The sequence below is a fragment of the Camelina sativa genome, chromosome 11 (genome assembly GCF_030686135.1).
Source record: "Camelina sativa cultivar CO46 ecotype springtype chromosome 11, ASM3068613v1".
NCBI classification, from domain to species: domain Eukaryota; kingdom Viridiplantae; phylum Streptophyta; class Magnoliopsida; order Brassicales; family Brassicaceae; genus Camelina; species Camelina sativa.
In genome coordinates, this window is record NC_141890.1 from 44,121,880 (window position 1) to 44,147,555 (window position 25,676).

The 25,676-nt window shown below is 33.4% G+C and overlaps 4 protein-coding genes and 2 long non-coding RNA genes across 8 annotated transcripts; 3 read left to right on the forward strand and 3 right to left on the reverse strand.

Moving 5' to 3' along the window:
- Positions 1-64: 64 nt before the first annotated feature.
- On the forward strand, positions 65-677 carry LOC147935430 (uncharacterized). The gene is made up of 2 exons (XR_015571598.1): positions 65-197; positions 297-677. It is a non-coding gene; the product is annotated as an uncharacterized LOC147935430 (long non-coding RNA).
- A 343-nt stretch (positions 678-1,020) lies between these two features.
- On the forward strand, positions 1,021-1,678 carry LOC109127435 (uncharacterized). The gene is made up of 2 exons (XR_015570685.1): positions 1,021-1,164; positions 1,341-1,678. It is a non-coding gene; the product is annotated as an uncharacterized LOC109127435 (long non-coding RNA).
- Positions 1,679-3,890: 2,212 nt separating this feature from the next.
- Positions 3,891-5,677, reverse strand: LOC104725945 (transcription factor MYB41-like). The gene is made up of 3 exons (XM_010444697.2): positions 5,427-5,677; positions 5,111-5,240; positions 3,891-4,767 (listed from the first exon to the last, which is right to left on the reverse strand). Exons 1-3 carry the CDS (start codon positions 5,557-5,559, stop codon positions 4,062-4,064), a joined length of 969 nt encoding a protein of 322 aa, XP_010442999.1. The 5' UTR covers positions 5,560-5,677; the 3' UTR covers positions 3,891-4,061.
- A 3,414-nt stretch (positions 5,678-9,091) lies between these two features.
- LOC104725946 (uncharacterized) lies at positions 9,092-10,554 on the reverse strand. The gene is made up of 2 exons (XM_010444698.2): positions 9,853-10,554; positions 9,092-9,603 (listed from the first exon to the last, which is right to left on the reverse strand). The coding sequence occupies exons 1-2, from the start codon at positions 10,342-10,344 to the stop codon at positions 9,244-9,246; spliced, it is 852 nt and encodes a 283-aa protein (XP_010443000.1). The 5' UTR covers positions 10,345-10,554; the 3' UTR covers positions 9,092-9,243.
- Positions 10,555-12,194: 1,640 nt separating this feature from the next.
- Positions 12,195-17,159, reverse strand: LOC104725947 (cyclic nucleotide-gated ion channel 4). Its single transcript, XM_010444699.3, has 8 exons — positions 16,041-17,159; positions 15,211-15,426; positions 14,328-14,641; positions 14,067-14,175; positions 13,709-13,945; positions 13,535-13,621; positions 12,685-13,049; positions 12,195-12,428 (listed from the first exon to the last, which is right to left on the reverse strand). The coding sequence occupies exons 1-8, from the start codon at positions 16,653-16,655 to the stop codon at positions 12,275-12,277; spliced, it is 2,097 nt and encodes a 698-aa protein (XP_010443001.2). The 5' UTR covers positions 16,656-17,159; the 3' UTR covers positions 12,195-12,274.
- Positions 17,160-19,562: 2,403 nt separating this feature from the next.
- Positions 19,563-25,612, forward strand: LOC104725948 (double-strand break repair protein MRE11-like). Of its 3 annotated transcripts, none has more exons than XM_087473493.1 (23): positions 19,563-19,789; positions 20,145-20,180; positions 20,583-20,718; positions 20,875-21,032; positions 21,204-21,294; positions 21,395-21,514; positions 21,597-21,665; positions 21,733-21,824; positions 21,917-22,019; positions 22,119-22,226; positions 22,345-22,407; positions 22,481-22,552; positions 22,656-22,733; positions 22,932-22,994; positions 23,081-23,141; positions 23,590-23,672; positions 23,816-23,929; positions 24,043-24,120; positions 24,211-24,282; positions 24,387-24,619; positions 24,730-24,853; positions 25,021-25,221; positions 25,343-25,612. In XM_087473493.1, exons 2-23 carry the CDS (start codon positions 20,173-20,175, stop codon positions 25,373-25,375), a joined length of 2,160 nt encoding a protein of 719 aa, XP_087329619.1. In that variant the 5' UTR covers positions 19,563-19,789; positions 20,145-20,172; the 3' UTR covers positions 25,376-25,612. The 3 variants fall into 3 exon arrangements, 2 of the variants coding, with proteins under 2 accessions (XP_087329619.1, XP_087329621.1); XR_015571599.1 differs by having other exon boundaries at positions 19,600-19,789; positions 22,815-22,994; XM_087473495.1 differs by lacking the exons at positions 19,563-19,789; positions 20,145-20,180; positions 20,583-20,718; ... (7 more) ...; positions 22,345-22,407; positions 22,481-22,552 and having other exon boundaries at positions 22,658-22,733; positions 22,815-22,994.
- The last annotated feature ends 64 nt before the right edge of the window (positions 25,613-25,676 follow it).

Genomic DNA, 25,676 nt, shown 5'->3' on the forward strand with positions numbered 1-25,676 from the left:
TAACCATAATATTGTGGGCAAAATAATATTTATAATAGAAATATCATATATTTTCATATAAATTGCTCAAAGTGCTCCCTTTACATCAAAATAAACCATATCTTGAAATTATTTTTCTTTTAGAATGACTTCTTCCAAATTATCAGTTGCAATCTCTCTCGTCATTATGTTGGCCATTTCCTATGATCTTTTTTGTGGTGTGTTTCTTTATAGTGTAATCTGAGATATATATATATTTGATGTATCTATTCGTAAATTTTTCCTAATAATATTTTTTCCTTTTCTTATGATTGTAGATATGAAAATAAATGCTAAAACTCAGACGTGCTTTGACCATTGTAACGGGATTATCAAGAGTACGGAGAATAAGAACTGCAACAAACAGTGTTTGGAGATGGCTTTCACGGGTGGCACTTGGCTAGTTGTACTGAACAACATGAATTTCCTCACAAACTTTTTATTAATCGTTCTTGTTTTCTAACTATTATGTATAAACATTATTCTTTTAGTGGGAGGATAATATAATACACAATTTCATTAATTGTCATTATTGTTTTTTATTTAACAATTAGAGGAGGACCAAAACTAGGTGGGAGGTTCTTTTTCAATTTTTTTTGTTTGCAACTTAGAAAAAAAAATATATGCATAAATAAAAACATGTTTTATTTATTGATTAATTTTCTTTGCTAGCAAGTTTGATAAGTAATTCATGTGGTTTCACTATAATATTATTAGTATACACTTTTTCATACTAATTAATTGGTAATGCATCTTTATGAAAAAAATATGGTAACGTACAATATGGTAATTTATCTGTACTGTATTATGGTTATATTTTTTAACTACATGTTTTCTTAGTAATCTTTGGCATATATAGCTATTCTCTTACAGAAGTTAATGGTCAATTGGTCATACTATGTATGGTAGAGATATAAAAATGAATTTATGGTTATGTATATAAGTATTGACCAACCATTTGGTGTAATTATAAATACACATACTACATGCCTGCAAATTGATAAGCAAGAAAAAAACATAATCATAACACATAAAACTATTCAAAACTGTGTAAGAAATTGAATTGTATGAAGATGGTTTCCTCGAAAATGTTGGTTGTATTCACTCTCACTATTCTCATTGCGGTCTCCTCCGATCTAGTATCCGGTATTTCAAATATCTAATTTAACAAATTCAGCATGATTTACTAAAATACCTTTTTTAATTACTAACAAGAAGAAGAAAAAAAGTCAAAATTGTGGTGTTTATATTAAGAGTGGTTTTCCTTGTTTGTGTGTCTTATATAATGAATTGGGCTTATCTAATGGATAATTTTCCATCAGGGGAGCCTTCGAGCCAACTCTGCTTCAATCCTTGCACTCCTACACTTGGCAACAACGAGTGCAACACGATTTGTGTGAATAAGAAATACAAAGAGGGTTCTTGTGTTGGTTTTGGAAGTCCCCCTACTTTCAATTATTGTTGTTGTAGTAACTAAATAATTATTAATCAGCGTTTGAACGGTATTAATATTGTGATTCTATTAAGTTTGGGGATGTTATAACAAGATAAAGTAATATATATATATATATTATATTTATATATAAATTAATTAAACATTTTATTATACATATTTAATAAAATGATATTTTCAAGATAAAATATTAAAAGTTTTGTCTTCCTTGCATATTTTTCTAAGAAAATTGTCTACATTACATCTCATTCATCTCTTGTGTGATGAAGAAATAAATACAAAAGGGGGTTCTTGTGTTTCCTATGGAATTCTATTTTTTTCCAATATTGTTGTTGTAGAAACGAATTAATTATTTAGTGAACATATTAACTCTCGCTCAAATAATATAGAACTTTTCCTCTCATACAATATTTAAGTAAATGTGTATTATTTATTAATTTTATTTTTCTTTCATATCATTTCATTATTCTATTGTATATTTTGGCCGCAAGGTTCAATGAATGGTTAGGCGTATGTATTGTTTTGAATAATCCAAGAGAGACTAGAATGGACCACATATTTTTATTATATACTATGATATGTATATATCTGTACATGTACATAAGTATAAATGTGTAATTCAGTCAATAACATATTTTCAAAGTAGCATCTAGCTCCTAATTAATTAGTTTATGTTATATGTATATGACGTTCAACACCAACCTAACTAGTAACTATCAATAATATTGGTTTATATCTATTTTTCACAACTAAACAAAAAAAGAGAGTTAGGAAATTTGCAGTAGCCTATCAACATGGGGTGCTTAACTGCTTGTAGCATATTTCCACCGTTATGAAATTAAATAAATTTTGTTACGTCATTTCATCTTGCTACAATGGTGGACCTCGTAAAAGCTTTTGTAACTGATAAATATTGAAGTTAATTAATATAAAAGGATAATCATTATTACCTAAGATAAGAATGAATATTGTAGTATACAAAAGATAATAGCGATCTGGTTGACTAATTTAATGCATGATCGTATTAGCATTAAGCCATTAACATATAACACAAAAAAGTGTGCATGAATAAATTAGACAAAAAAAAAATAGATAAAGCAAAGATTGACTATATATCTCATCTCACTGTATGAAAGTTTTATAAATTGGGTTTGGTGTCTTGAACAACCATGACTATATATATGTATCTACTAGTTAGTGTATGGATCTCATATACCTTTTCTTCTAGTGGATAACTATTTAAATCTACCTTTTAGGTGTCGTATTATTCAATGTTTTTTGCTTATTTCAAACTAAACATAAGGGAATAAATACAAGTCGACGATTGCTTTGTTCTTTTATGTTGAAATTGAAAAGTAAACTTCTATGAGTCTATATGACCAATTAAATTTAGTCACTATTATGTCGTACTCCACCAAATGTGTTCTTAATCATCAAAATTCAAGATAGTACAAGTATAGGGAAGTGCGTACAAGTAGAATGAAGACCTTTTTGAACTAATGAAAAGTTTTTCGATTTTAAAACAACAATTTAAGTAGACACAAGAAAGCCAAGATAAAGGATACAGTACTTAGCTTTTAAAATACTAAGTATGTATGTAATCCACTTACGCACTTGTCAACCATTTTATGACCTTTTGAGACGAAACAAATGGAAAGGTCTTCGACGTACGTAGAGAAACAAAAATTAGTATAAGAAAATGCACAACAAAGCAAAGATAGATGACACAATAAGCTCCAAAATAATATAACATGTAACAAATTTCTATATTTAGGGGTTACGTTTTATTTCTTATTGATTGATAGATTCCATATAAACTTATAAATAAATTATGACTGATTTTGAATTAACAAGTTTTATTCATACACATTTTAAATTTAATGCGAATATATAAGATCTAATAACAAATGATATTTCTTTGGATTTAATAAAATCTATGGGTTATGCGATGAATAATTGGAGCCGATATTATTGACGTCGTTTTTCTCACGGATTGTTCATATCTGGTAAAGATGGTGTCTTTCTCTTCCGAGTGATCAGCTTTCTCGATAATCTACGCAAACAATATGCAAGCTATGGAGGAGTTCAATTATTTTCTCTTTCTCTAGTTCTTTGAAGTGCAAATGTTCAAGTGGATTCTTTGGCACCAAAAGTTTGTGCTGAACCGTTTAGTGTTACCTTTACAACTAACATCTTTTCCAATTGGCTTTTTTTGAGCTGATCTAGTAATGCCGTTGACAAAAAAAAATTATGAACCAACGAAATCCTTATGAATTTTTGAGAGTAGACAAGTAGAAACTTGTAGAAAAGAGAACTAGTAGAATGCACAAACAAAAACAAAAAGAACTAGTACACTGGCTAGCTACTATAAGTACGTGAAACACTTCACACACTTATCAACCACCTTAATTCTTAAGACCATTTGTGTAAACAAATTGAAAGTTCTTCGTATTCAGAAAGTCGAAGGAAAAAAAGCATTAACATCACAATAATAATAGACTAAGCTCTTAAAAAGTACAAAATTATATGTAACACAATTACAAACCCCACAAAAAGAAAAATAAACCAAATAAGATCAAGAAATAAAACACTATGATAGATTCAAAGCATTATTATTATGATCATGATGCTGATGAAACATCAACATGTCGCTACCGTAACTCTCTCTATCGTCTTCGCTTCCACCATTGACATGAAAAGTCGAAGACGAATTCAATGGTGTCGAGCTGCTCGACGAAGTTCCCAGAAGCATTGATGAACTAAAATTCCACCCGTCCTTAAAAGTCTCACCGTCGTTAATTTGGTCGGATACAAATGCGGCCGCTGAGTGGTTTCCGAGTTGAGGGACTTGGTTACTAGATGGATCACCTGAACCGGTATAACTGAGATAGTCTCCCAAGTACTCTCCATTGTTTTGCCATTGAACTGGTGGTGTTGAGTTGAGCAAACCGGTGAAAGTGGTTTGATCAGTGTTTAGGTCGTTTTGAAGCTGTTGGTTTGGTTGGTGATGTTGGTATGATTCGTTCTGAACGTTGTTGAGAGAGGAAGTGAGGTGATTCAAGATATTCGGATTGATATTTGAAGTAGTGAGGTCAAATGGATTATTCATCGGTGGTGACATAGATTTGAACAGTGATGAGGTGAGAAATGAAGAGAGCTGGTGAATATTGATTCGGGGACAATGAGTCACCGGATCAATCCCCATTCGTAAGAGTTTCTTTTTTATATGTGTGTTCCAATAGTTTTTGATTTCGTTATCTGTTCTTCCCGGTAAGTGAATAGCAATGGCAGACCATCTATAGAAGAGAAAGAAACTGAGTTAGATTTTAAGTTGATATTAAAAAGAGAAGTATAAATCGTTTTGACTTGCTAAGATATTTGCTGCGTAAAGAGTTGAAGATTGAAAGCTTAGCTTTAGACATTTGACCTTGATATAGTGCTTATGATCTTGTCTTTTAGTACAATTTAAATAAGTATGTGCAAGTAATATTATAACAAAATTGTAAAGACATGGAAGTCCAAATGAAGTAGGTGTAGTAGTGGAAAACTAGGTCATGTCACTTAATTTAATCATACATATTAACAATTATACACTAAAATGATGAAAAATAGGAAAATTGAATTAAGATATAGACTAACTTGTTTCCAAGAAGACGATGAAGTTGAATGATGGTTTCTTCCTCTTGAAGAGAGAACTCTCCTCTCTTGATATCGGGTCTTAGATAATTCGTCCATCGTAATCTACAACTCTTCCCGCATCTTCTTAACCCTTTTCAAGATTAACATGCATATAGGATAAGAACCATGATTTTTTTTACGTTTTAATTGTAATAAAACACGAATGTTGACATTTAGATGATATAACAGGCTAATCATTGTTCTTAATCTTTAAACGTAAACGTAAATACAAATCGCAAAATTTTGCTATATTTTGCTAGTTGGGGAAGAAATTTACCGGCGTTCTTGGGAAGGGTTCGCCATTTTCCGGGACCGTGCATTTGAATATAGCCGACAAGCTTCTCGTCTTCCTCTGGAGTCCATGGCCCTTTCTTCACTTCACTTTCCTCCGAGCTTGAAGATTTCCCCATGTTTTTTCCAAATGTTATGTGTGAGCTCAAAAGAGAGAAAGAGAGAATGAGGCTAATAGCTTTTTCAACTTGATTACAAAGAAATTATGGTTTTTTCATGAACATGTATATACAAAAATATATAATATATATGGAATATGCAAAGTCAAGTCAAGATGATTTGGTACCGTCCTTCCATCATCTATCTAAATACGTGTCTTTTCTTGATGAAATACGTAGAAAATAAAAATAAAAGGAACAGCTTATTATGTTGACAAAACAAAAGCTGGTAAAAATTGCTTTCTATTTTTAAAGTCCTTAGAAACAAACAAAGAGCATGAGACTACTAAACCCATCTCTATTAACCCTAAACTAATTAATTTCGATGGAGAGAGAACACGTGGCATAATCTGGGTGGTGTATGAAGACGTATATGTCATATAGATTTGTGAGGAAGGTTCCATTTGTTTTGGTCCCTTTGTCTCAAATCATCAAACAGTTTTCAAGATAGCTAAGTTTGTTTTCAAGATAGCTATGTTGCGTGTATGTTGTTTAGTGTTTTACCCATTAGTCATCACTATACAATTAATTTAATACTTGTATGTAAATAGTAGCAACTGATATACATGCATACATAAATAGACAGACGAAACATATAGAATATAATTGACCAAGACGTGGTTACTGTTTATATTCAATGAATATGTTTATTTGTAAAATTTTGAAAATAGAAAAGGATTTGCCCAAAAAAAATCGAGTAAGGAAGTGTGTAAAGAATGACTCTGATAGAGTAAAAAAAAACATAAGTTATAAAAATGCAAATGGATCCAAGTGTTATAAAATTTCAGAAGCAAGCTATATTATTGTGCTGCTTGAATTTAGAAATCCGATCAAAGTGGTTGAAACTCTCAGTTTGAGTTGGGCATCACACCAGAGTTTATATATAACAACAACAATAAGTCAATAACTGATCATAACCGTAGACATGTATTTTGTTTTTACTAAGTTAGGTAAATTAACGACAAAGCGTTGTAGCAGTGAAACATACGTAAAGAACAAGGCATGTCAATGGTCAAAATACATGTGTAATTGATCAAACAATAAAATATAATTTACATGTGTCTGTAAGTGAGTGAGTGCAAAATACCGCCTGGTGTTACTGAATTGCAAGAGACTTTGGTTTCAATCCGAAATGGATGATTTGACAAGTCGATTAAGGAACTTGATTTGATATTGTAAAACTTATTACTATTTCAGATCTTTTGGAATCTATATTGATCTGTTAATGTATATTCATAAGCTTTATAATCAATAGATTCTATTTATCAGTGTAAATTTTTTTTTCCGATGTATAATTCTATTTGTAACAATAAAAAAAAAGTAAGATATCAAAAACAAAATAATAATGATAATTACCAAGACGACAAAAAAAAATCCGGACAATCTGGTCAAATATTATTTAAAGGAAATGCTGTAAATTATTATTGGTAGATTATGTTATTGCCTGGTTCTATCTACAATAATCCCAACAACCCAATATTAAAATTTAATTAGCACAATAATTTGTCTTCTTAGGAACATTAAATATAATCGCTGTCATAGAAAATTTTGACGAACACAATTGGGACGTCGTTTCAAATTTATTAGTTTTCCTTTATAATTTGCAACTATCAATTATGCAAGTCTTTTCATAACATAAACTATCAATTATGTAAGTCTTCCGCATGTCAATTCTTTAACCAGCTACCACTTTCATTTTCGTTTTTATAAGTTTAAAGTTTCTTCTTCTTCTTCTTTCGTATGAATTTCTATTGTTGTTCACAATTTTCAAACTTCGTTACATCATTTGCTTGCTCATCCTTCTTTCTCGATTTTCTTAATAATATATGTTCAAAACGACATTTAAGTTTGTTCTAGAATATGCTCTAACATTACAACTGATATATGATCCGATCGGACGAACCGTACTGATTGAAAAAATAAAGAACTACTCAATTAGTTAATGTTATATATAACAGTCCCTCTCATTTTGCTATACTTTAAGTAGCTAAAAGTTGCATATCTACTTCGAGTGTATATTTTATGTAATATTATTATGCATTTTATTTTTTTATTTTTAGTTTTCGCATGTATGCCGACCATAAAGATAAATACATGAAATATTTATATACAGTATATATATATATATATATGAAAAATATAAAGACATGAATTGAAATTAATGATCGAAAAAACCTTGCTTATTATCTTTCCAATTTATTTTATATTAAAAACTAATAAACACACACACACACACAAACTGACGTAACCTTTAATACAATAAAAATAGAAAAAAGAGAGGAAAAAGACTTAGAAATTTGGCAAAACAAAAAAAAAGGAAACCAGACCTAACGTTAGATTTCATGGTGGAAAATATATCCACGACGCATTGAACACGTACAAATGTGGTAGCAAGTAAAACCAATTATATGATTCTCTCTTGGATTTTTCTCATATTCAGATATCATATTCTTTTAGATTATATTTAACTAAAGTTAGGATTTGTTAAAAATTATGATTAAGGAGTAGCCTTTAAGAACTCTGCTGAATTGGTAAGTTTGATTTTCACTGCACTTTTGTTTCATTAACATTTTTATTTCTGTTAACCTCATAAATTTGAAAATTTGAGCTAAAAAACAAAGGCTAGACAGACTATAGCACCTTCCAAGTCGAACCAGTCATCTTCATTATATATACGGTTTGACACATCTGGTTGTAAGACGTCGTCCCACGGACTTAAAGAAAAAACTACAATGAAAACATATATAAATTATTTAATTTGCACTAGAGACTATAAAGAGACACCGTATCCATATTGAAACAGTTATTTATATGATTTTAATTTGCATCTAGTTGCGAGACATTTGTAGTAGTCGTCGGCTACTCGATCGTCGCATGGACTTTAAGAAATAACAATATAATGATACGATTTATGAGGCTGTATATAAATTATGTATGATTTTCCTTGTGTAAAAATTATGTATAATATTTTTCGATTAGTTAGATAAAAACTATTTGTATAGTCGGATAGACTTTTAATCGGGGTATCTCAAGTTAATGGTTCATGTAACTAACATTAAGTTAGTAATTTTTTTTTCCCCTAACTTTTTCTTGTAATCAAATGTTTTAGACACAGAAGAAAAAGGTCCGTTGACATGTTTCTTTCTATGCATTAGTTCAGTTTGCTGCGTGGATAATGTTGTACGAGTAGGACACGTTCCAGTAACTTTCACTATTGTGTTTCAATTATTATCGTCCCTACAAAACTTAATGAATTAACACAAGTCAAAGAAAAAAATATATATTGTCAACATGCAGCGGATTAACACCCCACAAACCACAAAGATAATGTCGTGGTTATATTTTATATTTTTGCATCAGAATTATTGTTTTTCCGTTGACAACATCGAAGTCGGAAACATCGGCCAAGAAAAAAACGATGTTAGTCAACTATCACCTAAAAACTAATCAATTAGTACAATACTATCCTAAAAGTTGAGTGGGAAAGCATAACTTAGAAGGAAAGAAAACTGAATGATTTTAAACAAAGCAAAATGCCTATAAACGAGAGTGACAAATTTCCAATAATAAACCAAATATGAACGAACACACAAAAAGAGTAAATTTCATTTTCTCAAATAAATTTCAGAATTTTTGTTTCTTTTGTCAAATCTCATCAGGCAATTGAAATCTCTGCGTACCGAAAATTTGAAGAGATGTGTTCTGTAGAAAAACAGCGACTCCACATTTAGCGCTGTTGAATCCATCCCATACCGTGAAATGAGCCGTCCCTGACACAATCTTCTTCGGCGTCAAATCTTTGACGTTGCATAACTTTTCTAGCTTTCTCACAACGTAGTCATTGGACAAGACTCTTCCTGAGTTCTCTCCTCGAGGACAATCGTTTACTAAACCATTCTCGTATAGCGCCACCATTATATCCATCCCGTGCGAGTCCACTTTCATCCTCAAAGGTCCTGTGAGAGTTACTTGAAGGGTTTCTGAGGTTGGTCTTTGGAATGTGGCCTTAAAAAAAAAACAAGATAACAGTTTCACTGATCTTGATATCACAATGTAACCATGAAGATGTTGATAAACCATAGCCAAATTCATGTTTATGTTACAACAACATTACTTATACAAATTAATGATGTAATGCTTTGAACCATTAACGTTCATGTTAGTCATTAAAATAACACATAGAGTAGTAACTAGTAAGAAATCAATCATATAGATTCCATGCATCAACATGACACAATGTAAGAAATTACTCACCCGAAACGCCGGAGAAGGAAACCTAGGAGCTTCAACAATAGACTTAAGCAACGTCTCTTCTTCGTTCCCAAGAAATTGAACACGACCTTGAACAACAAACTGTGGAGTAAACATCGTATCTTGATTCAACGCCTCGATATAAGCCTTTTGCCTCACCGTCCACTGACTCGATCCATGCGGATCTTTCCATCCAACATGATCCCAATAATCAACGTGAAAAACCAAAACCAACGCCGGAGAACCACTAGATACACCATCTCTTCGGATCTTTCCATCGAAATCACCACGACCAAGACGCGATACGAGCATCTCCGCCTCAGGGGAAGTTTTGCATCCTTGAGAAGAGAAAAGCTGAACAAGAACAGGTCCATCACCTACGGGAACATCCGCAGCTACAACAGCCGCGTTATGACCGGAAACGCCTTTCCCGGTGGTGGTGGTGGAAGTTGAAGATCCTCTGACGCCAAAACATGCGAAAAGACGAGGCGCCATTGGAGGGAGAAACAAATCAGAAGATATTCAGAAATGTTTCCCCAAGAAAAAAAAAAAAGTGAAAATGTTCAGAGAAACATTGAAATATTGGAGGAAGAGACAAGTCTTAGGCTAATGGTGATGAGAGAAAGGCGGCAACAAGGTGTCTTTAGCCAATATTATTCTTCTCTTATTTGGCCTTTGGTGGCAAAAGCTGTAATTTGTTTGAAGTTTTGTTGTTGTTGCTTTGGGAGGAAGGAAGTGTTGGGTGACACGTCGTCATATGAGTCCATGACAGGTTACCAAATCTTTCAACGAACAGTCACCACATAGATAAGTCAAACCGGTTGGTTTAATTTCCGGTACAAAATTGAACCAACAATTTTGCAAACCCAATAGGATTTTCTTCACATATAGTTATCAGTTATTTAAGATTAATATGGGGACATTCAATCGGATTTAACCGATATATTAATACTCCCTCCAGTTAAAATTAGTTGTCGTTAAATTGTTTCACACAAACTAAGAAAATAGATTAATGTTTTATTATACAATACTAAAATTCCAAAATATTTAATATTTTATTTATCTAATCAAAAGACAAATAAGATTAAAAAAATAATTAAAAATGACATAAAAAACGAAAAAAAACGACTAAATTTGTGAACCAAAAATAATTAAAAAAGTCTTTCTAACAAACATGATATGGTCCCAAATATTGACCACTTGGCTAGCTACAACCTACATGCAAAGACTAATAAAGAAGCTCTAACATAGTCTATTTCGAATGGACCATGTTTGAGAGTTTGGTTCATCTCGTCTCTAAAAGATTTGAGGTTCTCCATTTGTAGGTGTAAGAGGTGTCAGTTCAAGTTCTCAATCTAAGTTAAATTATACTTTGCATTAGTTTCAAGTAGCCGATCTAAGTTTAACTACTTTCAACTTCAAGTATTGATGTCAGATTATCCATAAACTAGGTTCATTAATAGACAATTATTCTTTATGCATTTGTTTAAAATTCTCAAGAGTGAGAACTTTATCTTTTTATAACCTGAAATTCTTCAAGTTAAACAGTTGAGCGATCTATGCCCAAAGTTCAAAAATACAATTAAATTTTCAATGAAATGCTTCCAAAGAAACATGAAATTATTTGATCAAGACTAAAGCAAAGGATTCATCCACCACAAATCCAATGATTTCACGAAGTTAATAAAATTAAAAATGAAAATTTAATCGACATGAACATTATATATTCTATAATTATTATGTATTTTAAGATGAACATCCGACATAAGTTAAAATTACATTATTTATATGATTTTAAGTTTCTATGAAAGTCGCAAAAGAGACAATCATTCTGGCACACAAGGGTAATGCCGAACAACTTCACGTAAAGGCGCATGAAGCGGTGGCAATAGTTCGCAATGCAAAAGTTGATGTGTTAGAGCAAAAGAAGTTGATGGATACCATTAGAACCACGATTGACTGAGTTATGGGTAAGATTGATTAGGCGATTTCTATTTTTGTGTTTGTTTTTAACTATAGCCTTAAACCCCAAAAGAAAAAAATTCTACAATACGTATTCCCCTAATCTTCATAAGTTTGTATCTATTATCACAAAATATTTCAAAAGATAAAAAGAAAAAGAAAAGAACTATAATGATACTAATGGAGGGAAGAAAACTTTGTATGTAGTTTTCTCACAGTTAATTAATAAAAAGAAAAATTCTAAAACGTCTATATTACTCTTTTCTTTTTCACCTATGTGTACCAAACTGTTTAGCTAAAGCTACCATAATCTTTATTAATTTAATCATATGCTATTCTATGATTAATTATATATATATATATATATAATTAATAAAAATTGATGACCACAGAAATAATGTAGTAATGAATTTTGGAGAAAAAAAAAATAGTAGAGATAATAAAAATAGTGATATAGTGTCAATCAATAATCATCGAAATCGTCGGGATTAGGTTTCGGAGAGGTTAAGATTGCTGTATAGAGCCTCAATTTGTCTTCTCCTAACGAAGCACATCTCGACAATGGTCTTCTCGGCCTTATGAATGACAGTGACGTCAACGTTAGCCTATGCTTGTACCTGTCACGTTAATACAAACTATTTACTTTCTATGTAATGCCATTATCACATAATTAAAAATGTCTTCAATTTGTATATAGATAAACAAAAGAAGCTCTTAAACTACCACTTTTCTATTTTGGTTGCTTATAATTTGAGAGATAAAATAGAACATAGTTATGCATTTTTTTAATATGCAAAATAAAAGAAATTTTTCATTTTTTTTTTTTGAAAATGATTTCAATGAGTTTGAATATACTAAAAAAATAAGACGTACCTCCGCCAAGCTAGCTGAACCGCAACCGCAGCCCAAGTCCGCCAACCAGGAGAATAATAGCGAGCACTGCGTTTAACTTTCTCATTGACAAAAGTGTAACGAAAATGCTGCGTCACGTACTTAACGTCCTCGGCGTCGAGCCCAAATGCTTCGGTGGTCTCGAGTGTTACAAGCGTTGAAGAAGACGACGGTAGCCTCTCCACGAAGGGCCGTCGGAGACACCACGAGAGAAGCTCGTCGCCACTAAAATTTCCCGGACCTAACATGCAACAGCTCTTGACGCCGTCTCTTAATAACTGACTGCTTTGAAGATGACCTCTCACTACGAATAACATTCTCTGCACTGCATCTCCTTCTTTCTGAATCTGCATTTAAAACAAGAACATTACTTTGTGCTAATCGTTGAAGGTTTCTTGGCTCCCACGTTACACAATGGTTAGAAACCCGTTACGATCTCTTTAAATGCAACAAAAGAAAAAAAAAATATATAAATTATGTCGCAAACAAATTTCAACGGAATTAGTTACAAAGTTGTCGCACAATCTTTCACAAACTAACCCAATCACAAAATATTGATCGATTTGTATGAATCAGTTTCATGCTACTATTGCGATAAAGAATCACATGTGGATGAATTAAATTCGAGACCAATAAAACGAAACCTTTTAGCAAATCAGAATAAATAAATTAATAAGTTTTGCAAATTTTTTTGAAGAGTTGTTTAAGTGTTTTCTGTGTTTTGTCTTTGCATATTATTATTCCGCTCTATAAGTCTATAATATGAATTTCTAAACTAGATAGCTTCGTGACATTGAAAAATATATTTCTAATGGTTTTGAAGATGACTTACTGTTTCTCCTTTGGTGAAAATAAGAGACTTGACACGGTCGCATATATTCTCAAGCACCAAATCATCCATATGCTGAAACAATGGAACCTAACAAAAATCCAACTACTGATTTGATCAATTATCATTAAATCGCTTCTTCTTCTTGAATAAATAATTGATTGTAATGAATCTAACCTGTCGGACCAAATCTAAACAGAGATGGTATTTGATGTCTCTCCTAAGACCTTCCGGAAGGTTCTGAACCATCTCACACTCGTCTACACCGCGCATAGCGGCCCATCTCTGCCGCTCATAGTTCCGGACTCGCTGCCTAAACCCTAACGGCAAATGTCTCTTCTTCATCCACCACTCTACGTTTCTCATTTTCAAGTGCATTGCTTGCTTCTTTGAAGTTGTTGCGTGCAGAAATACCTTCATTTTTAAATGTGAAACATATCAAAATTCCGTAGCGTAATTACCATTTTATTAACTAAATTATGAGAAAAAGATTTTAGCTATATATATGTATATATATATATATATGTATATGTACCTTGATATTACCGATCAACATGGTAACGAGAAGAAGACCACTTGTTAGAACTATTATATTGAAGACAACCTCCGACCACTCTGTTGTGCTCTCCAAATTTCCAAATGTGCTGATTAAGTATGTAATAAAAACAAATGAATTAAAGATAAAAATTTATTCGATTAAATTTGGTCAGACGTTTCTTCTGTGAAGAATTAACTAAAATTCACACCGTACTGGTTTTGAAAGTTGAACAATTAAACCAGTTAGGATATGAAATACCTTAAAGTCATGAGACCCCAAAAGATAGGAAAAAGGATTTTCTCCAACCGGCTTTCATTGCTCACAAGTTGAATGGTCCACTGATAAGCACCATATGTGTAGTTAGTGTTGATATCTAAGCAAACAGATCGGGCTTGATGGGTTTGTGCCCAAGCCAGTCTAGCTCTATCAAGGACCATCACGGTCGTGCCATAGTACACCGGTTCTTTACATGACAACATCCTTATGTCGCATCCTATCGTACCTTCACATTGTTCTTTAAGACATTTCGCTGATCTTTGAACTCCTAACAGGTACCAACATGCTCCTGCTGCCTATAGTTCATAAACATATATATGAGATAGTAGGGGATTATGATTGTAAATAGTAACCTGATGAGTCATCCAGGGATAAATAAAAGTTAAGCTAATGATTGCATATTTTAATATTACTCTAACTTAGACTTTCGTAATTTAATCATACGTAAAAACCAAAGCAAGTTGTGTTTAGTTTCATTAAATAATCTGATTGCGACTTGTGTGATCGAAAGAATCATACCTTCCTCCTAACAAATCTTTTCTCAATATGGCATTTTCTGATTTATTTTTTCTTTTAAAAGAAAACTCCCACAGCAATGGAAAAGGTCCATGTGACAAAAAATTTTAGGTACCTTAAATAATCTTACAACCAAAATCTTATAAAATATAATTATTTGGCACCTGAAAAATTCAACTCTTTCTCCATGGATTAGTAATTTTATTAAATTACCCACTCAAAAAAATAAAACATTCAAAACATATAACTAGTCGTAAAATAAGTTGTATATGTGTATAGCTCAATCATTGAAATCCTAATCCGCCGTGAAATGATAAATTTACATATACTAGATGATAAGATAACTTACATGAGCCGCGACGAAATAAGCAATCATGTTTAGTGCAATTCCCCACCAGACGGTGCCGAAGATGTAACCGGAGAGAGTAGCATTGCGGCGGAGATGGCGGATTGAATGATATATCTTCGGTAGATATTGAAAGAGGAATGTTACAAGCAAAACTGACACCACTAAAGTCACAGAGCCTCTCTTTAGAAGAGAAGGTATCACCACCCACAACACCACCTGCTCTCAATATTTTTATTTATAACTTTTAAATTAAATAATTGTAACAAGAAAACAAAAATGTACAATACGAATAGATAATTGAAAACGAATGAACTGTATTATTTTTGGTCCACACACGAACATGATTAGGTCAGACTAAGTGAGAGTTCTTTCAGACCATATAATTATTTAGATATAAGATTCTTTTTTCTAGATTAGTCAATTTTTAGTTCAGTACTAGATTTGATTACTATGATTGTGCCTTTAAACAATGCTAGTAACTGTATTGTTAACTCGCGAGAAATCTTCCTCCATATGTAGAAATATTTATTTATGTTTGTCACTATCTAAATGATCATATTCTAAAGTAAACTTGGAGCGACTAAATGTGTGCATTATTAAATAAGTGATATGATCGTCCAAAACAACCTAAATAAGGAAGTGCATATTAAAACTATATGATATGATCGTCCAAAACAACTTACATAGCATAGTTTTGAACGATTTCTAATGAGTTTATTTTTTTTGGTAAACTTTCAAAATTTCTCCATGGATTTTTTTCTGTAGTTTAGAAAGAAATAACAATTAAAATCAGTATTCTTTAAAATAAGACAGTTAAAATATTGACTAACCTGAGGTAATGGTAAGATGACGAAGAGATCGAAGAAGAACCCTCTCTTCTTAACGTAAGGTGGAACAACCCTCGTAGAGCCCCGTATCACACCTCCTTTGTTGTTATCGTCGTCGCTATATCCGCCGGGATAAGGCCACCGGCGAGCAATCTTGAACTGAATCCAAATATTCCACAAGTGCAAAAGATCGGTCATGGAGCGTAAGGCAGTGACGGTGAGAGCGAGCCAACCGTCGACGAGGAGACACATACACGCGTCGTTCACCGATATGGTGTAGAGAAAAAGCGGGTCTACGAATAGACCCGTCGCGCACACGAGGAGAAAGACTCTGTTCCATTCTTGAACCCATTTGGATCTCGGGTCAAGTATTCGACCCAACATCATCCATTTGTTGTTGTTATTGCTTGACCCGTTTCTTCTTCCTCCGCACGTGAGCCCTACACGTGGATCTTCTTCTTCTTCTTTCTCCTCCTCTTCAATCTCTTCCATCTCTTCTTCTTCTTCGTCCTCCTCCTCCTCAGTGTTATCTTCGTCTGAGTAGTATCCAACGCTGCTTGACGCGCGTGAGTCGCGTGAGAAACGTAGCGTCCGTGTGAGTTCTTGCTCTGTGGCCATTGAGAGTACTAGCTAAACGCATGCAACACAGAGAGAGAGGGAGAGGCAGATGATAAAATTAAATAGTTCTTTTTGTGAAGTTCTCTACAATGGAAAGAGTTTTTTCTTTTTTTTGGAGAATGAAGAGAAACGTTGTCTAATTGTCTAAGAAAAAGGATATTCTATAAGCTAGAGATGCTAATCCATTTACCATTATGCCCTTGTAATGAATATTTATTACATTACTAAGAGTAAATTCCTAGTTTAAAATGTTGTAGAAAAATTATTTTACTTTTGTACGTAGTCAACTAGTAGTAAGTAGTAACACACAAACATGTAAAAAGTTGTAACAATTCATATATCAAATTTTCATGAGGGACCAAAAGAGGTTATGAATGGAAAGAAAAGAATAAAATATAAATATCAGGGAGCAATGTAGTATTTTAAATGGTATAAAATCCAAAATTTAATTATTAACAAAAAAGGATCACTTCAACATGAAGCCAATATTTAGTAAGATATCTCACGACTATATTTTAGTTACAATCTATATAAAAAAAAAATAATGCTCAGTTCAGAGGTGGAGGGTGTTCCTGTAATTTGACAACAACGTAAGAGTACCATGAGTTCGGACTGTTTGGTCTCATTCGTAGATACGTTCGAAGCAAATCAACAAGAGAGAGTCGAAAAGGTTTTGTTCTTTTTCTTCATCGTCATAGATGTTTTTTATCTTAAGGATTATGTATTTTTTGTTTCTTATATTTTTAATAGCTTTTGTAGTATACTAGAGAAGCAAACAAACATCTAGATGGTGACTGTATATATCATTGTCGATTCAATAATATACGAGATCATTATTAATTGATCCTGTTAAATTAGTAAAACAAAGTTGAAATAAAATAACATAAAGCTGAAATTGTACTATAAGCTGATAAGAAATGACACAATAGTTAATAATTGAAGAACAAAGGTGTACGCATATAATATATAACGATACGTTAATTTTAGTAGAATAACGGGTTTACATTAAGAGTATAAATAACACTGTTAGACAAAAAAATGGAGCTTAAATAGAATTTTGTCGAGACAACATATATGCTAATATGCTATTATAGTAAAACAAGAAAGTGATAATTTAGTAATTTTAATTAGTAGACCTCATTAAGCCAAAGAAAAGTTTAAATTACATACAAGTATGCATATATAGCAGTGTTCAAGAAAGCGGTCTAGGCGGCCGCCAAGGCGCCGTCTAGGCGCTAGGCGCTCAGCAGACGCCTAGATAACCGCTTAACCCGCTTAAAATTACATACATTTTATTTTAATATTTATTTTTGATTTTTAAATTACATATAATTAAATTATTATGTTTTATATCTATATATGTAATTATAAATATTTATATGTTGTTAATATAACTTAAATAAATGTATTTTTCTTACCATTGTTTATAATTTATAAAAATTTTATTTTTTATAACATATATTTTAATATAATTATATATATATATATATAATGTTTTATGTTGTAAACGCCTAAACCGCCTAAAAACCATCTAAACCCCGACTAAGCGTTCTAGGCGCTAGGCGTTGGATCACCGTCCAGATTCCGCCTAGCGCTTTCTTGAACACTGATATATAGTATACATGACGGTAAACAAAAAGTGATCATGATCCAAATACAATTAGAACTACTTAATATTCCCATGTAGTTATCGCTTGATTGTCTTCACTCTTCTACATGATGATTACACCTATTTGTTGATGTGAGTCGTCAAGTGACGATTAATCCACTAACTATTCATCAACGCCTCATAAGCCCTTCATGTGTCTATACAATTAGAAACATTTAATAGTTCATGGAGCTATCGTTTGATTATCTTCTAAACATTCAACGCCGGCCACTTTATTTTTGTATGCATGCTTGATTCGGGTTCATGAAAATTTGTAAATGAGGTTAGTGGATCTCCAATCCAAAAATTATCAGCGGTAGCAACACAAAAATTGTTATATTATTATATCTCTATATAAGTATTCTCGATAAAGGAGATATACCACATATAATCTTAAGCATGGAGATTATATTGTCAGCATATAAAACCGAGTTTATAAAATAGAAAAAGTGGAAGATAGAAGATATGTGTTTGGCATGAGTCACATGAAATGTTCATTTTTGTTGGGTTTTTGAGTAATAAAAGTATTTTGAACTTCCTTGTTCACTAAACTCCAACATAGTGATTTGTCATCTCTTTAGAATATGTACATAACTTACATATGGCAATTCTAACCATCACTCTCTAACGTCTCCCCACCTCAAAATTCGATCTTCCAACTCTTTATCTCTCTTTCATTATTGTTTATTACATTATTTTTAGACCGTTGTTCTCTATATACTCGCTGTACTCTTTGGGCATATCTTTGTTTCCTAAATTATTTTGTAAGTTTCTCTCTATTGTTTTTTCTGTTTTTTTATTTATTTATAATAATATGAAAAAAGCAACAAAAAAAAAGTCTTTATGGGCCGAGGCAGTTTTTGAAATATTGAGCGATTGTAAGATTGTTGGGGGGGGGGGGGGGGGGAGGGGGGAACCATAACCAAAATCTTTAATCAGAACAAAACCGAAATTTGTTGTTTTAAACCGTTTGATTTCATAATTTTAAAATCCAACACATAAACCGAACCAAAATCAATTTTTTCAAATTAACTAAACCAAACCGATTAGACAAAAAATCATTAAAACTATTATACATGTCTTCTTTTTTTTTTTTTTTCAATCGTACACAGTATATAAAAATCGTAATTACTTATAAAGAATAATTATTGATTTACATGTTAACATTTTTTTTTATTACAATCAAACCTAAACCTAACCGAAAACTAAAATTCACAGAAATTAAAACTTTTAAAAGTTTGGGAACATAAAGATAAAACGAAACTAATAAGGAGGACCATTTATGTAAATATATTCACCTCAGTACAAGTTTTCGTCTCCCTAATTTGGGTCCTTCTTCTTCTTCTTCTCTCTTTCGCCTCTGAGCTTTGAAAATTCCCCGCGCCTGTCTCCTCCGATTCTCAATCTCGCTTCACTCCGTCGTTATTCTCACTGTTTCCGGTCACCGGAGCTCCGTCTCGTCACTTTAATCCTTTACAAAGACCAGGTTAGGGTTCTATATATCTACACTGGCTACTGAGGAAGTGCGAGAGAACTAAAGGAAATTTCTGGAATCAGTTCCTAATGATTTAAATGGTTAAATGGAGAAACACGTTATTGAATTGAACAATAAGCGTTATTTTATAGCCAATTTTGGAGTTTTAGTTTTGTTTTTAGGAACTTAATGGCGATTTTTAATTATATCGAAAGTTTTATCAAGTCCACACACATTCTTTAGGGTTTTAGCTCAATGGATTCAATCAATGATATGTTGGGGATTGATTCGTATCTGAGAGATTGTTTCCCATTTGTTATATTTTGTATGTAAATTTTTTCGTTTTGGTCCTTTTTTTTTTTTTCAGGTTTACTGAGCTGCAAGCACTTGTTATCATGTCTAGGTGCGCTTTTGGCTTTTTTTTTTTCTCACTCTTTCATGGATACTTATAAATGTTTAACTATGATGATATGCAAAAGATGAGAAAAATATGCTAGGACCCAAGAAATGGATGAGCGGTTTTTTCTTTTGCTCTTGTTCTATGTCTGCTTCTGCGAGCTGTGTTATTAATGTGAAATGCGTCATCTAATCTCTATCTTTCCGTGTTCAGTGACTTACAAAAATGATTGCTGGACGTTAGTGTTGTGATAAAAAATCGTTATTCTATTCACAAAGTCCTTAACTTAGAGATTGTGATTGTGTAGATTCAATGCTGAATGTTGCCATCTCTACAACTGTTACTTTTGTTTTCTAAAGAAAAAATACTTACGAGTGTCAGTGTGTGTGTGCTTGTAAAACTTGACAGGGAGGATTTTAGTGATACACTGCGAGTACTTGTGGCGACTGATTGCCACTTGGGCTACATGGAGAAGGATGAAATCAGACGGCATGATTCGTTTAAGGCTTTTGAAGAGATATGCTTTATAGCGGAGGAGAAACAGGTTTGATATTGACTAATCCCTTGCCAGTATTATCAACCGTTTGGATCATCTTGACAACTAGTGAATGATACTTTGCCTGACACAAAATATTCAACCAACTGCAAGGAAGGACTCTAAGAAAGTTTCATTTCATCTATTTTCACTCTTTTGAAACAGGTGGACTTCTTACTCCTCGGAGGTGATCTTTTTCATGAGAATAAACCCTCTAGAACTACACTTGTCAAAGCCATTGAAATTCTTCGTCGCCACTGTCTCAATGATAAACCAGTGCAGTTTCAAGTAGTCAGCGACCAGACTGTAAATTTTCAGAATGCGTGAGACTCTACTCTTCTGCTATTAATGATATCATATCAGAAAATATTACCAACTGAACTAATTAATTGGCAGATTGAATCAAATTTGTGTATAATACATAGTTTGTTGTACACATAGTTTTTCAAGATATTGATTCATCTGTATTCCTTAACATTATTATCTGGCTACAGGTTTGGTCATGTAAATTACGAGGATCCACACTTCAATGTAGGCTTGCCCGTGTTCAGTATTCATGGAAACCATGATGATCCAGCCGGAGTGGTACATAATTTACATCTACAGAATCATTTGAATAGATATTGGATTACTTAGAAAATACGCATTTTATTGTGTTTTTGTTCTATGTCGCTTCTGGCAACAGGACAACCTTTCTGCAATTGATATTCTTTCCGCATGCAACCTTGTGAACTATTTTGGAAAGATGGTTCTTGGTGGTTCAGGTGTTGGCCAAATTTCCCTCTACCCTATACTTATGAGGAAGGTTGGTGTAAAGAATTTTTTAACTTAGACACCTATCTCCTCCCAGACTTCTTGGACTATCATTTAATCAAATTAATGTTCAGGGTTCAACAACCGTGGCTCTCTATGGTTTAGGAAACATCAGGGATGAACGTCTCAATAGAATGTTTCAGGTAATCTAGAGGATGCTCACCTTTTGCTATACAATTATTATTGTTTTTATATTCATTTGTTTCACAGACCCCACATGCTGTCCAATGGATGAGACCTGAAGTACAAGAAGGATGTGATGTATCTGACTGGTTCAACATTCTGGTCCTTCATCAAAATAGGTTGATTTCATTGCAATAATATATTTTTAGATTGTTTTCTTACCGTTCTATATATGAAAGTTGATTCTGTACTCATATGCTATGACTTGCAGGGTGAAATCAAACCCCAAAAATGCAATAAGTGAGCACTTTCTTCCACGGTTCCTCGACTTCATTGTGTGGGGCCATGAGCATGAATGCCTTATTGACCCCCAGGTTCATTAAAATTTTGATTTTTGGAGTTATTGCATTTAAATAAGAGTGAGGCACAATGTTCCTTGCCTCTTTGAGCCAAAAACGATTAAACTTTTGAAGGAGGTATCTGGAATGGGCTTCCACATCACACAACCAGGATCATCTGTGGCAACGTCGCTTATTGATGGGGAATCAAAGCCAAAGCATGTTCTTCTCTTAGAAATCAAGGTTCTTCACCAAACAATCTAAAATTTCATTTTCACTTTGTTCGTACTGCTTAATCTATAGTTCATGTATGGTTTTTTTCCTTTTTAATATAAGCCTGAGTAAAATACATGACTTACAGGGAAATCAATATCGTCCTACAAAGATACCTCTGACATCTGTGAGGCCTTTTGAGTATACAGAGGTAAAGTTTATTTTGCTTATATGTTATGGATGGTGGTGGCAGATTTCTTTGCTTACATATTTTCAGAGTGCAGATTGTTTTAAAGGATGAAGGTGATATTGATCCCAATGATCAAAACTCAATTCTCGAACACTTGGATAAAGTGGTAACTATTTCCTCTTCTCATAGTTCGGAGATTTTTCTCTCCTGTCTCCTTTTTGATTAGGTTTAGCAAGTCATTAAATTCCTCTACTATACAAAATTTTTAGGTCAGAAATCTAATAGAGAAAGCCAGCAAAAAAGCTGTTAACAGATCAGAGATCAAACTCCCATTGGTTCGAATCAAGGTAACTTGTTTCCATGTTTTCTTCACTCTACTGCAACTTCTAGCAACACTCATATAATTAAACCTTTATTTTCATACACAGCTAGAGGCTAGGCTCTGCCAGTTGGATGCATGCACACCATAGCCACAAACACATATTTGTTATCAAGAATATGAAATGACTAAAGAAAGACTAAGATCTGGTTCAATCTTCTTTCAGGTAGATTACTCTGGATTTATGACGATTAATCCTCAAAGGTTTGGACAGAAATATGTGGGAAAGGTACTTAATTAGTTACTGTAACATGATGCTGACCATGCGTTCTAGAATGTTGGGCAAACTTATGACAAATTTTCACATACTTTCAGGTTGCAAATCCTCAGGACATTTTAATATTTTCCAAGGCTTCTAAGAAGGGTCGGAGCGAAGGTATGGGAAATAGTGTATTAGCAATGTATTCAATTATTTCGGGATTAAATTGTTGCGTTTGCTTTTACTCTAGCTTGGAATTGCTTATTGATGAGTATAACTGTATAAGAGGAACTAGCAAGCTACAGAATCTGAATTATAGTAATGGAGAACAATATGGGCCTATGATAATCTCCTTTGCTGTGTGGAGCTTGATATTGATGTATTGAGTCTAATTTTCACTTTACTTGTTATACTGTTTATTAGTGTATAACCTGTAGCATCAGAATTCCGCCAACCCTACGGTTTATCTCTAGTTAGCATATTGGATACTTAATGGAAGCGGCATTTCTATAATTTGTTGTCTAGTGAATTGTATAAGGCAATGATGCATGTCTTGATAGTAGTACAGTTGGACCATTTTATTGATCTGTCTAGTTATTATATATTTCGATCTTCCATTTCACAGCCAGCATCGATGATTCTGAGAGGCTTCGTCCAGAAGAACTGAACCAGCAAAATATAGAAGCTTTGGTAGCTGAAAACAACCTGGTACATTCTACAACCCTCTTTTCTTATGATTGTGTTATTATCGTCTACCCCTGTAGAACTTCGCCACAGAAGGATATAGACTTGGATAGCTACCTAATGGGCACGAGTACACTATGGGATGATCATTCTATCCTCTTGTGCAGAAAATGGAGATCCTTCCAGTTAACGATCTGGATGTTGCTCTTCACAATTTTGTGAACAAAGATGATAAACTAGCTTTCTACTCATGTGTTCAGTACAATCTTCAAGAGACTCGGGTATGTAACTTTTGTTGTAATTCACCATTCGAGACTAATTCCTGCATAGGTTGTTATATTTATTAGCACGTCCTTATTATCGTTTATGATTAATCTCTTCCCATTTTGTACAGGGTAAACTTGCAAAGGATTCAGATGCCCAGAAAATTGAGGAAGATGACTTGATTCTTAAAGTGGGAGAGTGCTTAGAGGCAAGAAAGATTTAATGTTTGGTTACTTTCTGCCGCAAATCAATGGGAATCAGTAGAACATCGATCTGACTTGCATTATTGTTTTCCCAGGAACGCTTGAAAGATAGGTCCACTCGGCCCACTGGTTCCTCACAGTTCTTACCCACTGGATTGACATCAGAGGTTTAAATTCTCACTCTTAAGAATATTGGCACAGAATTTTATACTCACCTCTCTATCCTGCTCTCACTTACTCGCAATGCTATTTCTACCTGATATTGGTACAGAATTTGACGAAAAGAAGCAGTGGCATTGCGAATGCTTCGTTCAGTGATGATGAAGACACGACTCAGATGTCTGGTTTAGAGCCTGCCACTAGAGGACGAAGAGGTTCATCGACTGCTAATACATCTCGTGGTAGAGCTAAAGCCCCAACCAGAGGAAGAGGCCGTGGTAAGGCCTCAAGTGCGATGAAGCAGACCACTCTTGATGGTTCTCTTGGTTTTCGCCAGTCTCAAAGGTAACTTTTTAATTACGTTTAACCAGTTTGGGGTAAGATTCAAGGACGTGGAATGCTTTGATTGGCATCACTGGTTAGCTAATGTTACGTCCCTGATTTGTCTTTCGTAGATCTGCTTCAGCCGCTGCGTCAGCTTCCTTCAAAAGTGCTTCCGCCATTGAAGAAGATGATGTAGATTCTCCTTCAAGCGAAGAAGCAGAGCCAGAACATTTTAACAAAGTTGACAGCAGTTCGGTATGGACAAGTCCATGTAGTTGACAGCTCTTGGCATTGTTATCTCTCTTACGCCGTTATTTATTCATTACAATTAGAAAAGTCCATGTAGTTTACAGCTCTTGGCATTGTTATCTCTCTGTTTGAAGTAAATATGCATCATGATTCTTGTGTTGATATCCATTAAGGAGGACGATGAGAACACTAAAGGCAAAGGACGTAAAAGACCAGCTACTACTAAGAGAGGCAGAGGTAGAGGTTCTGGGACATCAAAACGTGGTAGAAAAAACGAAAGCTCTTCTTCACTTCATAGGCTACTCAGCAAAGACGATGACGAGGACGAAGATGATGAAGACATAGAGAAGAAGCTTAACAGATCTCAGCCTCGGGTTTGTTACTCACACCTATTTTCCATTGTTTCGTTGCTTCGTGCTCATTAGCCGGTTTAAGCAACTTCTTATTTACCATTTGAGATCAAAGCTGACTTAATAGTACAATATGTAAATGCAGGTTACTAGGAACTATGGAGCTCTAAGAAGATAAATTCATATCAACCTTGAGCTCTGACATCACAACCCGCAAGGAAGCTTCATTTTTCTGTTCTTTTCTAACAACCTCCCAAGCGAAATAACTTCTGAAAAAAAAAAAAAAAAGTGTTGTGAGCTGTATAGTGAATTTTGGTTTTTTTGCTCTGTAAGGTTTTGTTGTTTATGAATGAGACAATACAATTGATCAACAAGTTACTTAGGCCATTAATTTAACCTCTAACTAACCTTTCAACGTTCGATTAGAGAGATCTTAATTTTTTCTTTTTTAGTTTCTTCGTTTGGTTTATTTTAAAACC

Bases quoted from the DNA above. Each gene is read 5' to 3' on its own strand.
- LOC104725945 (XM_010444697.2), bottom strand. From the start codon at position 5,559: ATGGGGAAATCTTCAAGCTCGGAGGAAAGTGAAGTGAAGAAAGGGCCA. The intron at 5,241-5,426 runs GTAAATTTCTTC...AATCTTGAAAAG, and splicing joins AACCCTTCCCAAGAACGCCG to GGTTAAGAAGATGCGGGAAG. The intron at 4,768-5,110 runs GTTAGTCTATAT...TCTCTTCTATAG, and splicing joins CATCGTCTTCTTGGAAACAA to ATGGTCTGCCATTGCTATTC.
- LOC104725946 (XM_010444698.2), bottom strand. From the start codon at position 10,344: ATGGCGCCTCGTCTTTTCGCATGTTTTGGCGTCAGAGGATCTTCAACT. The intron at 9,604-9,852 runs GTGAGTAATTTC...TTTTTTTTTAAG, and splicing joins TTCCTTCTCCGGCGTTTCGG to GCCACATTCCAAAGACCAAC.
- LOC104725947 (XM_010444699.3), bottom strand. From the start codon at position 16,655: ATGGCCACAGAGCAAGAACTCACACGGACGCTACGTTTCTCACGCGAC. The intron at 14,176-14,327 runs GTATTTCATATC...ATACTTAATCAG, and splicing joins TGGGGTCTCATGACTTTAAG to CACATTTGGAAATTTGGAGA. The intron at 13,946-14,066 runs GTACATATACAT...TTAAAAATGAAG, and splicing joins TGTTGATCGGTAATATCAAG to GTATTTCTGCACGCAACAAC.
- LOC104725948 (XM_087473493.1), top strand. The intron at 21,033-21,203 runs GTGAGACTCTAC...ATCTGGCTACAG, and splicing joins ACTGTAAATTTTCAGAATGC to GTTTGGTCATGTAAATTACG. The intron at 24,620-24,729 runs GTAACTTTTTAA...TGTCTTTCGTAG, and splicing joins GGTTTTCGCCAGTCTCAAAG to ATCTGCTTCAGCCGCTGCGT.